Raw genomic sequence first — 12,412 nt, 5'->3', positions numbered from 1 at the left:
AGGAAGCCTGAGCCCTTCTCCCTTCCAAGGACACCGGCAAACGTCATCAGAACACGAGGACAGGAGGAAAACGAGGGAGCTAACCCTGATTTCTGCACGGTGGGCACGGCACGCCGAGGTGAAGTAGCGCCCCACGCTCCAAGGCCTTTCCGAGTGCCACGGAGAGCAAAGCGCGCGGCCGTGCACCTAGGGGGGAGACCAGCTAAGGGCCTGTGCAGGCCGCAGCTGGTGGTTACAGCAGGGAGGTGCCCACCTCTGCTGAAGAACCGGCCAAGACCAAGGGGAATAAACACGTGAAAAGCAAAAAAAAAAGAAAAAAATCACATATCTAAACTAACCTCTGGGAATGGAACCAAATGAGGCTAACCCTGCCCTCAAACCCCTTCAACACCCACCTATACAAGAAAGGAAAACATAGCCTGTATTTTCTGCGTGGTATCCACAAGCTGATTTTAAAGGAATCTGCTCTCTGTTTTTAGTGCACAGGATTTCACCACTTCCCAGTTTCTCTTTAAGACCTGGATCTATACAGATGCACTGTATTTCTAACACAGGAACGGGAAAGACTGCAGAAGAGGCACCTCAGACTACCACAAGTGGGATTTTTTCCTCCTCCTTCTACCTCATTCTTGTTTTGTAACTGAAAGAAGAAAAAAAGAAAATAAGAAAAAAAAAAGTAGTAATGAAAGCCCCTGTGCTTGCTAGGAACTCTTATTCTGCAGGATAGAGGAAGACTAGTAACCTGTCAGCATTTCGAAACCAGCTGAGATAGTTCAGTAGCACAGCAGCATCGGCGTTTGTGTCTCTACAGCAGTGATTCTGCTCAAGGACAGCAAGAATTTGATGCATCTCACCAAATTCCTTAACACATATATATATGCATATATATATATAAAAGAAAAGAAAAAGTCACCCATGACACAAACTGGCGGTGGGAGGGTTGTGAGGAGGAGCCCTCAGAACGTGTAGGGGGACGAGGGACAAAGCCAGGAGCTCCTGTTGTTCCTCGACCTCCGCAGCTTCAGCAGGAGCCTCCTGGGCAGTTCCAGCGTTTGAGTCTTTCCACAGAGGTGACACCAACGACCTCGCAGGAGAAAAAGAGGACAGGCCACAGCTTCCGTGCGTCGGAAACGTGGCGTCTTCGACCAAACAAACAACAGCAACAACAAAATCAACCCGCAGGGAGACCACGTACAGCAGGGCAGACAGCACACGCTTACCACGTGGCCCGGAGCGAGACGCCCACGACGGCTGCGTACGGACAGCTGCTGTACTTATCTGCAACACCTGAAAAAAGCCCTGCTGAGTTGGCGCTGTATTTACACATCAATTGGCTTCTTCCTTGCAAGCAAGCAGCAGCATCCCTTCCAGCCTCGGTACTGCCCTGCCTCCCAAGTCCTTCCCTGGGGCGTAAGCTACTCATATCCAGAATGAGAACATTCAGCTTAAGAAAATGTTCTTAGAGCAATATAATTTCTTAAAGAAGATAGCGTATTTACACACATCTAACACATGAAAATACTCTATTTTATACTAAATTTCCGTTTCAAATAAACTACAATACTGCATTTTCGCTCGTGGCGGCCTCGGAGGACAGTCCCGCTCCGGCGCCACGGGGGCTCCGAGCGCTGTGGCCGCGTCCGAGTCCCACCGCGTCGCCGGCCGCAGCTCCCGAGCGAGGAACAGCCAAGTCCTGGGCAGAGCCCTGCTAAACATCCACTCCCTTAATGAGCGATCCCTCCAGGACGATGTTGAAGTCTTGCAAGGTCTGCAGGACGCGGATGAGGGAGTTGACGGTCATGCGGTCCCGCAGCAGCGCGTTCTCCTCGTACATGCGCGTGATGGGCGGGCACTCGGCCAGCAGCGGGAGCCACTGGGGCAGCAGGTGGTCCCTGCAAGAGCCACGCGGTGGGTTAGCAGCCAGAACCCCTCTCTAAAAACGTGAACTCTCCTTTCTGTGCGGGATGCACGGTGTTTGTGCAAAAAAAAAAAAAAATGAAATAAAGAATCTTCTTGTGTAATCCTGGCTCTTAATTTTTTTAGCAAAATAGGATAGATATAACTGACCATACTGTGGCAATGAAGATGGAAACATATCAACAACAACAACAAAGGACAAATCTCGAAGAACTCAATAACAGGGAGAGTAAAACCCAGGAGAAAAAAAAAAAAAAAAAAAAGGGCAGAAAACTGTTGTCCAACTGGGTTTCAGGACACAAGTTAAAATCAGTACCTATTTCAAGACATACCACCTTCTCCCAAATATAATCACCCCCCTCCCACCCAGCCCAAGACAGAGAGCATTGAGAAAGGAAGAGTCACCTAACACAGTTTTGTCAAAATGGTTAACATCTTTCAGAGCTCCACTTTCACATGTAAAATGAGGCTTTGGAAATGCACCAGCTCTTGTGGAGGAGCTCTGCATTCCCAAAGCCTGCAATTCAAAGGCACAGTTTCAAGACAGATTTCTTACCCACGACTCTCAAGCTATAAGTTATAGGAAGTCAGAAACATTTTTAGACACTAAGCATGTATTATTACTGTTTCTTTGCTGCAATTTTCTGTCTGCTACTCAAACTAAATAGGAACTGGATAACTGACAGGTATAAAATATCCTAAAAGAGAAAAATAAAGGCTTATAATAAAGGTGTCAAGTGTTCTTCTAGTCTAATGCAAGAGGACACATATAATGGAGAAGAAGGGTTAATTACCTGGTCCCCAGGCAAACCAGAATTTGGAATTTGCCATCCTTCCCAATGTTCCTCGGAGCTGTATTGATGGCATTCACGTAATGACAGAAGGATTTGCACGAAGATCTCTGAAGCAAAAGGCCCTCCTCATGGTCTCCAATCTGGTCACTGGTTTCAAAATAAGCAAGAGCTTTTTCTGGGGTACGAAAGAAAATAAGAACTCAGTGAGTAAAATGTGCCTTTGAGAAGCAGCTTTATGGCAACTCAGAACTGCACAAGGGAGCCCTTAAAAAGTGCGCCTGCCAAGAGCTATTGCACAGTTTTCACACATTTTCCTCATTCTAAAAATAACAGGTAGCTGGAAAACTCCACCCCGGTTGCCCAGCGGTGGCCAGCAGACTGGCTGACGTGCAGCAGAGCTGTATAACATCCACCAGCCCCACAAGAGCATCTGTCACTGGTTTCATTGTAAGTGATACCATCAGCTGCGATTTTTCATTTTTTTCTGAATGAGAACTTGCCCTCAGGCTAAGAATCTCAACTTGTGAGCATGTTTTAAGAGAATAAGTAGCTTTTACATTACCACAACACAGGCCTACAGATAATTATCACCAGAAGACCAGTCCAGTGGTGAGGACAGTTCTCCCAAACAACTACAAATCTAAGCCATCCACTCCTTGCCCTTTCCCAACTTCCCTTCACATCAGTAGCTACCCTACTGCAGCCTCCAGTCCACCTTCTTTCTGGACAGAAGAGCAGCTGTTTGAGCACTCATGTTTCAGTGAAATGACTAGAATTTAAAGTGTTCTTAAACTTCTGCAAAGATCCACATTCATCCTTTCCAGAGAGCTTATTATTTCTCATCTTCCTTCTTGTTTCTCATTCGTTTTAAGTAACCTGGAGCAACTGCTAGGCAGGAGCAGATGTGTAGCCTTGCTGATACGGACCTGAGGTCTGCACATGAGTAGTCCTTTTGCCCTCATGAGTAGTTCTTTTGCCCTCATCTTTCTTCTCCTTTTGCCTCCCAACCATATAGCCACTTACCTATGAAATCCCAGAGGAAGACATTCTTATGAAACATGCGAGATGACTTGAACCCGTGGTGGAAGACCTGCTCCAGTGCAGCCACGAGGCCGTTTTCTCCACACAGCAGGATGGTCAGGCTCCCTCTCTGAGGAGAGGCAGAGGCTGTGAGCACACCCTGCCCTGCTCCTACGCCAGAAGCTTCAGCTGTAGAGGTTAACACTCTCTACAGGTGCTTCAATTCCATTTCTGTCTGTAACAATATTTACATCCATAGTAGATACAGAGCAGGCAATGGTAAATAGGAAGTACCTCTTTCTCTGGTTTGTGAAAATGTTTCACGATATTGTTCACAGCTTCTCCGATTCCCTCCTGGATCTGCCCCGCGTTAGGCTCTGTAAAACGAGGGACAGCACAGTAGTGGGAGACAGCAACTTTAAAACATTGAATTGTCACAATGGCATTGCTTGAACTGCAGGAAACATTCAGTGTTTTCAACAGGGAAGACTTCAAGGATTCATTTGTCATGAGTAAACCTGAGCCTTCATTATAAGCAAGCAGCTTATAAGAGGCATCTTTTCCAAGATGAGCAATCTTGGAAAAGGCAAGTAAATTGCCCCACTTAAAAATGCACAACTCAAGGATCTGCCTTTACCACCATTTTACTTCAGTTAATGGTATCTTGCCCATCACACAGCCCACAGCAACCCTCGTGCTGGGAGACATGGGCTGGAAGGTTATAGCCCTGCCATTCAGCTCACTTCTACATGACACAGGCCAGAACACCTGTGCACTCCTGCCTTGAACCCACACGGTTTTACGGAGCCACAGGAGGGATATATTTTATGGGGCTTGTCTCATCATCGGATACCTTCAATGCTAAAACGTATGCCCTACTTCTGCTCTGACTTTGTTTGGCTTCATGTTGCTGCTGAATTATGCTATGCCTTCATGTGCTGATTTATTTAACCACTCCTCTTCCCATGCAGATGCCTGCAGAATGTTTCTGAGTTCCTCATTTGCTTTCCGGACTGAGCTTTTATTTCCTCCAATTTTGAGCAGGCTTCTTCCAGACCTTAAATAATTTTCATAGCTCTTCTTTTAAGTTCTTTCTAGCTTTTCAGACATACACTGGTTACCATGAAATCGTCATACAATTGGTATTTTGGAAGTATGGTTTAATTCAGTATCATTTTGATATGTGATGACCTGCATCTCCAAGAGTCTAAAAATATATCCTCGTGTGGTTAAAAGGCAACTGAATTATTGGGTTTGGCTTTTCTCACACCTAAAGAAATGCTTTGCAAGTAGCTATGGTGCCCTACACCTTGAGCCAATACGGACTTGCACATGTAGACAGCTCCAGTGACTTAAAAATGACAATTTTTAAATGTTGCATGACTCTTGCAAACAATTCCTTGCCATTTTAGCAGCCACAACTTCTAATTTGACTAGAGCTAAGACCAGCTGACGAACAGGACTCGTACGGGGTCATGTGTACCCTTGAGCTGACAGGGCACCACGCAGCCCTTGCAGCCCCGTGCCTCGCTGCAGCAAGGTGGAGTTACCTGCAAAGATTAATGGTAGGGACATGAAGGCTCCCTCTGGAGAAAGGCTCCTCCAAAAGGCAGCTCAGAGCATCCCCATCAGGCACTGCCTCTGAAGTGCCCTCCAGAGAGGCTGATTGCCAAAAGGGCCCGTGAAGATGAGCAGTATTAGCTACGGCCAACCCTGCTTCCTCCTCCACTTCACACCCCTGTGCGCCGGGGGACAGAGGTTATTCCCTCCCAGCTGGGGGACATTCAGGGAGGCCAGGCGCACGATCCTGGAGCCACGCAGGGATACGGAGACGGCGCAGGAGCAAAGCTTGTCCCTCACGCGGTGCCTGCTCTTCCCCCAAGCCTTGGGTTGCTCCCCTGCTAGCAGCGGGGCTCCTTCCCCTCAGTCCCCGTCCCAGGAGGGAAGGCCGGGACTCACTCGTGTTCTTCCCGGTGAGGGAGGTGATGCTCAGCCTGCGCGCGGTCGTCGGGGACTTCTGCTGCGGCGGCGTCCGGCACTGCTTGCCCAGCTCCTCGTCGCACGTCGCCGACACCAGCTCCCCGATGAGGATTCGCTCCAGGCTGCCGTCGTCGACCCCCTTGCCCAGCCACCGGCCGCACGGAAACCTGCCGGTAACAGGCTTCAACTCAGGGCTAGAGGCACAGCCAGCACCTGCACACCCTGCCAGGGCGCAGAAGAACAGCCCCAAACTTCTCACAAACCGCCACCGAGCAGGCAGCGATCGCCTCAACGGTACCAACAAGGCAAAGACCACATTCACCTGCATCCCCAGGGAAAAAGAACTATGTGTAAAGCTTGCTGAAGAGCACTGGACACACAAAAATGTTATGCATGGATGTAATTTAGGTTTCTGTTAGTGCTTTTTTTTTTTTTTAAATTCTTGTACAGTCGTTAGCATATTTAGGCATGCAAGAGTTTTCATTTATTGGTTCCATTAAAACAAAAACCCAAAGCTTTTCCCCCGAACAATCTTTCCAGCTATTGGGGTTTAAAGAGCTCATTTATGCACAATTGCAGCACACTGTTTTAAAATCAAGAGTTTATCACTGCACAGAAACATATGAATCACTTCAAAAGCATCCATGAAGCCTGTCTTATCTCAGAGCGATAGGAAGAAAACCTGATATTCAAATCACATCTAATATTTACCAGATTTTTTGACTTCTGAAATGAGAGACGTGTGGTGCGATAACCCAACCCAGCCCTTTCTGGCACTCAGACCAGCCCTGCTTTTCCATCGAAGCTCTGCCCGCTGGAGGAGCAGACAAACATTTCCTGGACAAGGCCGCGCGACCGCTAGCAACTTCAGACATGGCAAAACAGAACAGGAATGAAACTTGTTGCTTACTTGTACGTGTGTCCCGTTATTTCGTTCCTGACCATGACACAATCAACCAGCCACTTGGCTAATAGCCCTGAGTTGTCATGACCGATCTGAACCGTCGTCATCTTTCCTAAATTCTGGCACTGAAATGAGTAACGGGTTTTACTCCATTTGAGTAACAACAGAGCACTCCTCCCTCCCACCACATGCACACAGATGGCCTCTAATGCATGCTCTTATTCAGGTTCTTTTGATTTATATAGCGGGCATTTTCTACCAAATACACACAGCTTAAAAAACAAAAAAGAGGATGGGGGGGGGGAGGAGAACACAAATTTCTGTTTTGAGGTAAGACAGGAGAAAAGAAGTACCTTGAAATAAATCTGTTAAAACCTCGTGAGGATAATATATTCTTTGCTGTGAGAACTCACCCTGAATAATTCTGTGCTAATTACAAGTTTCTGAGCTAAGGTGACAAAAAAGGTGTGCTTTTGTAGAAGAACGAAGTCTTCAGCACAAACAGCTCCTCAGAATAGCATCTCTAGTACTGACCTTTGCTAGGGTGGGATCACTGCCCACTGTGAAGTGGGCCCTAGATCCCTTATTCCTCTTAAAGGTCACTCCGCCTATTGTTGGGCAAGGCCAAAATCACGATTACGATAAGATGAAGATCACCATGAGATGGATGCAAGGAAAAACGGGACTCTGGATTCCAGTGCAATATGTAATTGTAGCTGGGGCTGGCAGCTACATCTATTAACATCACCCAAATGCTTCCCTTACAAGACCTTGGGTTTTGCTGTTTTTAACACTGGCAAACAAGCAGTTCAGGCTGACTCTTTCCACAGTGGGTGGCAAGTCTATGTTTTGGGGAAACTTCAGTCAAAAAAGTATTCCAGAATAGCATTACCATAGTCCTTAGAAATTCTTGTTATTTTGCCTTTTAGAAGTCTTGAGAGCTTCTCTACCAAATATTGATATCTAAACAGTAGGCAGCTTTTGAGCAGGAAAATACCATGCCTGCCCAAATCCACCAATATTTGGTTGTTGCTTTGGATCACTTTGCTTATGTTCAGTAGATGCAACTTTAATTTCAGTAGCAAGTACTGCTAAGTAATCTCTCCTTACCAGGGCTTGAGCCAGGCTGAAACCCAGGGGCGGGAGTACAGGAAGGTGTCCAAGGCAAAGAGGGAAACACCTCAGCAAGCAGGGAAGAAAGAGCCTGCTGGGGATGGGAGCTCTGCAGTTTGCCCCTGGGCCTGGAAAGCTGTTGGGTACAGGAGCTGGGAGAACACGAGCAACCCCCTCAGGAGAGGTGGAGGAGACCCACCGTGTGCTCATATGAGCTGTGGTCTGACCCAGGAGGGGCAGGCAGCCCTATTTCCCTGCTTTATTTTAGATGTTCTGCAACCTGGAAAAGCTGGACAGAATGTGATTGGGTTCTTAACGTGCTAAATCCTTGCCAAATAAATATTTATTTGGAAGCACGTCCCATATTGGAAGTTAAAGGTAATGAGAGTGCACTCACCTCAAATGTCATTTCCAGGTGGTTTTTAGGAATCTGCATTATGCCGGTATCTCCTAGCTCTCCTGAGACGCAAATCCACGGGTTTGACGTGGTTATTGCATTGCTCAGCTTTTTGATGGGGATTATCACCGACCTGTACGGGATCACTGGGAGGAGAAGGAAGAAAAACAGAAAGCCTTGACCATTTCTTTTCAGAATGAGCACAATTCGCAGAACCAGCCATGCCTCCCCCCTGGAGACCAGCCCCGTGTCGGCAGTGCCGCTCTCGGGAGGCTTCCACGCGCGCTCCCTTCTGCCAGCGAGTTGCAGGAGCAGCCTCCAAGCGGCTGCTCCTTAAACCCGGGGTAAGCGGCTCCTTAGCTCTTCCAGGAGCCCCTCACCAGCTCCGAGGGGAGGATTTTTGGGCCGCGGAGGCACTTCTGGAGCAGCGGGCGCCGCTCGGGTGCCGCAAGGTGGTGCTGCGCAGTCGCGCCAGGCGTGAGCGCTCGCCCTGCGGCCGCTGCTTCACCGGAGGGAATTAAAAATATAATAGATTACGAGGGGAGTAAATCCCATCTGCGTCAAGCCATCGCGGTATGGTGAGTGTGGGACGCGCAGAAAGCGACAGGGGGGAGCTGGGAATGTCCGGAATATTGACAAGGCTGGTAATGGTACAGGCAGACCTCAAATCTGAGGAGTCTCTGCCAGCATCTCCCCCTGCAACACACACACTCTTTTTTGGCTCTTTTTTTGGCTTTTTTTTTTTTTTTTAATCTGTACCATTTATGTCTTCTTGAGACAGCAGTTTGGACTTGACTGCAAGATATTGTACGACAGCACCACAAGGTGGTTTTTCCTTACGTTTAAAAAGCTGAAAGGCCACTTTTGGAGAAAATAAGCCTTTTTTTTTTTTTTTCTCTAACTGCACTGTATGATGACACTGCACTCAGGAAAAATATCCCAAAGCTCCAAGCGCTTGTCCTGCAGGGGAAAGCTGCCAAGCCAAGCAGGATGCCCCAGAGGAACAGGGTAATCAAGGATGAATAAATCTCCTTGCACTGTGCTAGTTCTGATGAGATTTTTTATTTTTTAAGAGGAGAAAAAGAGTAGAGTAAGTGACTATTCTAATGTATAACTTAATTTCATTCTAAATGGATTAGGAAAAAAACCCCTAAAGTCAACCCCCAAAATAGGTCATCTCATGGGGTCCTGTCTTCTCAGCCGTGTCCAGTGTTGGAGGGACAACAGATTTCTGTTCAGGTTTTGATGCCACCCCTCCTCTCGTTCTAACAAAAAAGGGCGACGGAAGGAAACCTTGTGGCCATTTAACGAGAGAGGAAGAAGTGGAAAATACACAGGGCAGCACAAAGCGCCTGGTACTCCATCCTCCAAGACTTCCCTCTCCTCCTCAGCTTGCCGAGAGCAGGCTGCTCACAATGTACATTCAGCGCAGGCCAGAAAGCCACTTCAGGACGCAGCGGGGCTTTTCTTGGAGGAATGATGAAAGAGGAGCAGCTCCGCAAGGAGGACTCCAAGTGCCAGAGCGCGCTCTGCCATCGCCCCCCTCCGCTCTCATCCCCAACGCTCCGGCAGGGCCGTGACCTCCGGCTGGTTTCCCAGAGGAACAGGGAGCTCCGGCCGCGGCTCCCGAGCAAGGGCGCAGCCGGGCAGGCCGCAGAGACACCCCCTCACAAACACCCACCCCTCGGCAGCACCTAGTTTATCTTGAGGGGGCTAAGAATGATTCTCCCACTCACTGATGGTGGTGAAGACGCTCGTGAAGCAGAAGTAATCGACGGCGTTGAGCGAGAGCAGGTGATACAGGAACTGCTCCCGCTCCTCCTCGCAGCGCAGGAACGCGTAGCGCTTGTAGAGTTTCCTGGGGAAGCAAACACATCGCTGTCTCACTGAGAAAGCCCACACCTCCTGGGCACGCCTGTGACGGCTCTGGAGGATGGAGGCGCCTCCGTCAGCACCGCGCTCGGCCAAGGGCCGGGTGAGCCCTGAGCCCAGCTCACACCACAGACACTAGACTAGAATCATAGAATCACAGAATCATAGAATGCTTAAGGTTGGAAGGAACCTCTAGAGGTCATCTAGTCCAACCCCCCTGCATACGCAGGGACACCTAGAGCACGTGGCACAGGACTGTGTCCAAGCGGGTTTGGAAGATCTCCAGAGAAGGAGACTCCACAACCTCTCTGGGCAGCCTGTTCCAGTGCTCTGTCACCCTCACTGTTAGAAAGTTCATCCCTTTAAAACACCAGTTTTGTTTATGTTGAATCAAAGCACAGACTCACATCAAAGCACAGACTCGTGCTACCCACAACGGCAGATCTGAGCCAACGCAGAGCATCCCCATTTAAGCCCATTCATGGTTTCCCCTTATCATCCCCACCACGGAATAAGCTTGCCTAATACCCTAAATCTTCCTTCCACTCCATCCTCCAGCACAGAGAACTAAACAGAAGGCATCAAAAACCAGGATGCGCCAAGCCACGCTAGGTGCCATCCCTCTGTGCCTTCAGTACAGGGACACATCACATCCCCACCAGCAGGTCTGCGGCCTGGCCAGCCTCTGCAGCAGTCCTTCACACAGCTCCTCACAGAGCCGGCCCCGCTACAAGCTGCATGCTTCAGCTGGGACATTTGCTTTTCAGAGGATTTGCTTCTCCTACAGGGATTGCTGTGAGGAAATGAACATCTCTGCTAGGCAACATCTCCACCAGCACTTACATGGGCAGACCACAGCGAGCCTGAAGTGCCTGGGTATATGTGCTTGCAAAAGGAGGGAAAAGCAGGAAAGCTGCGAGACCTCTGAGCCAGCCGGGCTGCAGCAAGGACCAGGGGCTGCAATTCACTTGGGGCAGCCTAACTCAGGGCTGCTGGGGGAAATGGGGCATTTCACTGCTTCACTGGCACGAGGTGCTAAGACAGAAGGGCTGTAACGTGAACGGGAGGTGAGAGCAAAGCTCTGGGAACAAGGGCTGACTTACTTGGCGAGCGCCTGGTTGGAAAGCAGCTGCTTCAGGTGCTGAGACAAAAGCTTCTTCTCCAGGGAAAGCCGTATCCAGGCTCGGGCTCGCCCCACGTCTGTCTTGATCTCACTCATGTTCTGAACATGCCTGAAACGAGGGGAAATAATAAATCAATCGCCACGACCCGACATGCTCCGAGCAGCAGCATCCAGCACGGTGCAGCGGCTGTGCTGGGAAACCTTCCCAACAGGAACTGCTGCGGGGCAAGATGGAGCCAAATCCCGCTTCCCCGGAAGCGCAATCAAAGTTCACACAGTTCCTGGTAAACCCCAAAACCTGCATGAAAACAGTTTCTAGAGAAGCTCGACCCTAGAGAGAAAACCCTTAAAGAAACCGCACTGAGCAGGAGGAAGCCCCGAGTGCAACCTCATAGCGAGGTCCCCGAGCACTGCAGCAGCCTGGATGAGTCCCGACGTGGCCCGGGGACACGGTGCCCGGCGTGGATGGCCCCACAGATGCTGCCTGTACTGCTAAGAACGCAGCCTCTCTATGAGGTCCTGTTACAGCCCCTCGAGGTGCCCACGCAGACCGGCAGTCTGAGGGCCGAGCACAAGCACCTTAAGAGCTTCTCCAAACCATGATGTCATCTGAAGATAAGCCTAGATGTAAGAGTGACTAGAAACCCACGGGCTCTAACAGATCCCTCAATGGCAGCAGCAATGGGGTGTCCCAGGAAAAAAGGATTATTAGAAAAAACAAGCGGCAGGCACACTCCAGAAACAATATTACTTTGGTCCCCACCAACCTATGTCAGACAGGCCTGGGAGTCTACACAAAACCCTTCCAGGAGAGAGAGTGCAGATTGCCTTAAAGTACCAGCTCCTTTATCCAAGGAATACCCTCCCAGTAAGATCGCCCCACTTTTCCAGGATGTAACAGGCCCTTGTGCAAGGGGTTGTCTAAAACGAAGCAGCCCACAAGCTCCACAGATTTGGTTTGTAGGAAAGCGGAACTGTTTCGTGGGGTTGTCTTCTTTGGTTTTGCCTATTTTTTTTTTTTAATCCAATATTTCAGGTTGGAGAATGCCAGAAGCTCCAGTCCCCGAGTACAAGGAGCTTTGGAGGAGGAAGAGACCTGCCACGGCGGATTGACGCTGCTTCCAAAACCCCCTACCTAGTTAAAAAAAACAGCCACAAAAGTGAGTAACGGTTTCCAGCAGGGGAAAGAAAGGGCAGCAATTTCTTAATTTTTCCTCAGTTTGCATTTTAAGTGCACAGACACTTAGGCAATTCAGCACTAAACCTCTGTGGCAGGCCTATAGTCTCATCAG

General features: G+C 49.1%; 1 protein-coding gene across 2 annotated transcripts in view; it reads right to left on the bottom strand.

Moving 5' to 3' along the window:
• Nucleotides 1-1,694: 1,694 nt before the first annotated feature.
• The window catches only part of DENND5B (DENN domain containing 5B), a 98,129-nt gene continuing 87,411 nt past the window's right edge, over nt 1,695-12,412 (bottom strand). For both annotated transcript variants that reach the window (XM_088521549.1, XM_088521550.1), the window contains 9 exons: nt 11,101-11,229; nt 9,862-9,983; nt 8,126-8,271; nt 6,622-6,740; nt 5,691-5,878; nt 4,026-4,108; nt 3,735-3,861; nt 2,712-2,886; nt 1,695-1,892 (listed from right to left, as the gene is read on the bottom strand). In XM_088521549.1, coding sequence (XP_088377675.1) covers nt 1,709-1,892; nt 2,712-2,886; nt 3,735-3,861; nt 4,026-4,108; nt 5,691-5,878; nt 6,622-6,740; nt 8,126-8,271; nt 9,862-9,983; nt 11,101-11,229 — 1,273 coding nt within the window. In that variant the 3' untranslated portion in view covers nt 1,695-1,708. The remainder of the gene's footprint in view (nt 1,893-2,711; nt 2,887-3,734; nt 3,862-4,025; nt 4,109-5,690; nt 5,879-6,621; nt 6,741-8,125; nt 8,272-9,861; nt 9,984-11,100; nt 11,230-12,412) is intronic.

The sequence above is a fragment of the Tinamus guttatus genome, unplaced genomic scaffold (assembly GCF_059628265.1).
Source record: "Tinamus guttatus ecotype Peru unplaced genomic scaffold, ASM5962826v1 Tinamus_guttatus_pri_ptg000125l, whole genome shotgun sequence".
NCBI classification, from domain to species: domain Eukaryota; kingdom Metazoa; phylum Chordata; class Aves; order Tinamiformes; family Tinamidae; genus Tinamus; species Tinamus guttatus.
This window is presented reverse-complemented; position numbering and strand designations above follow the sequence as displayed.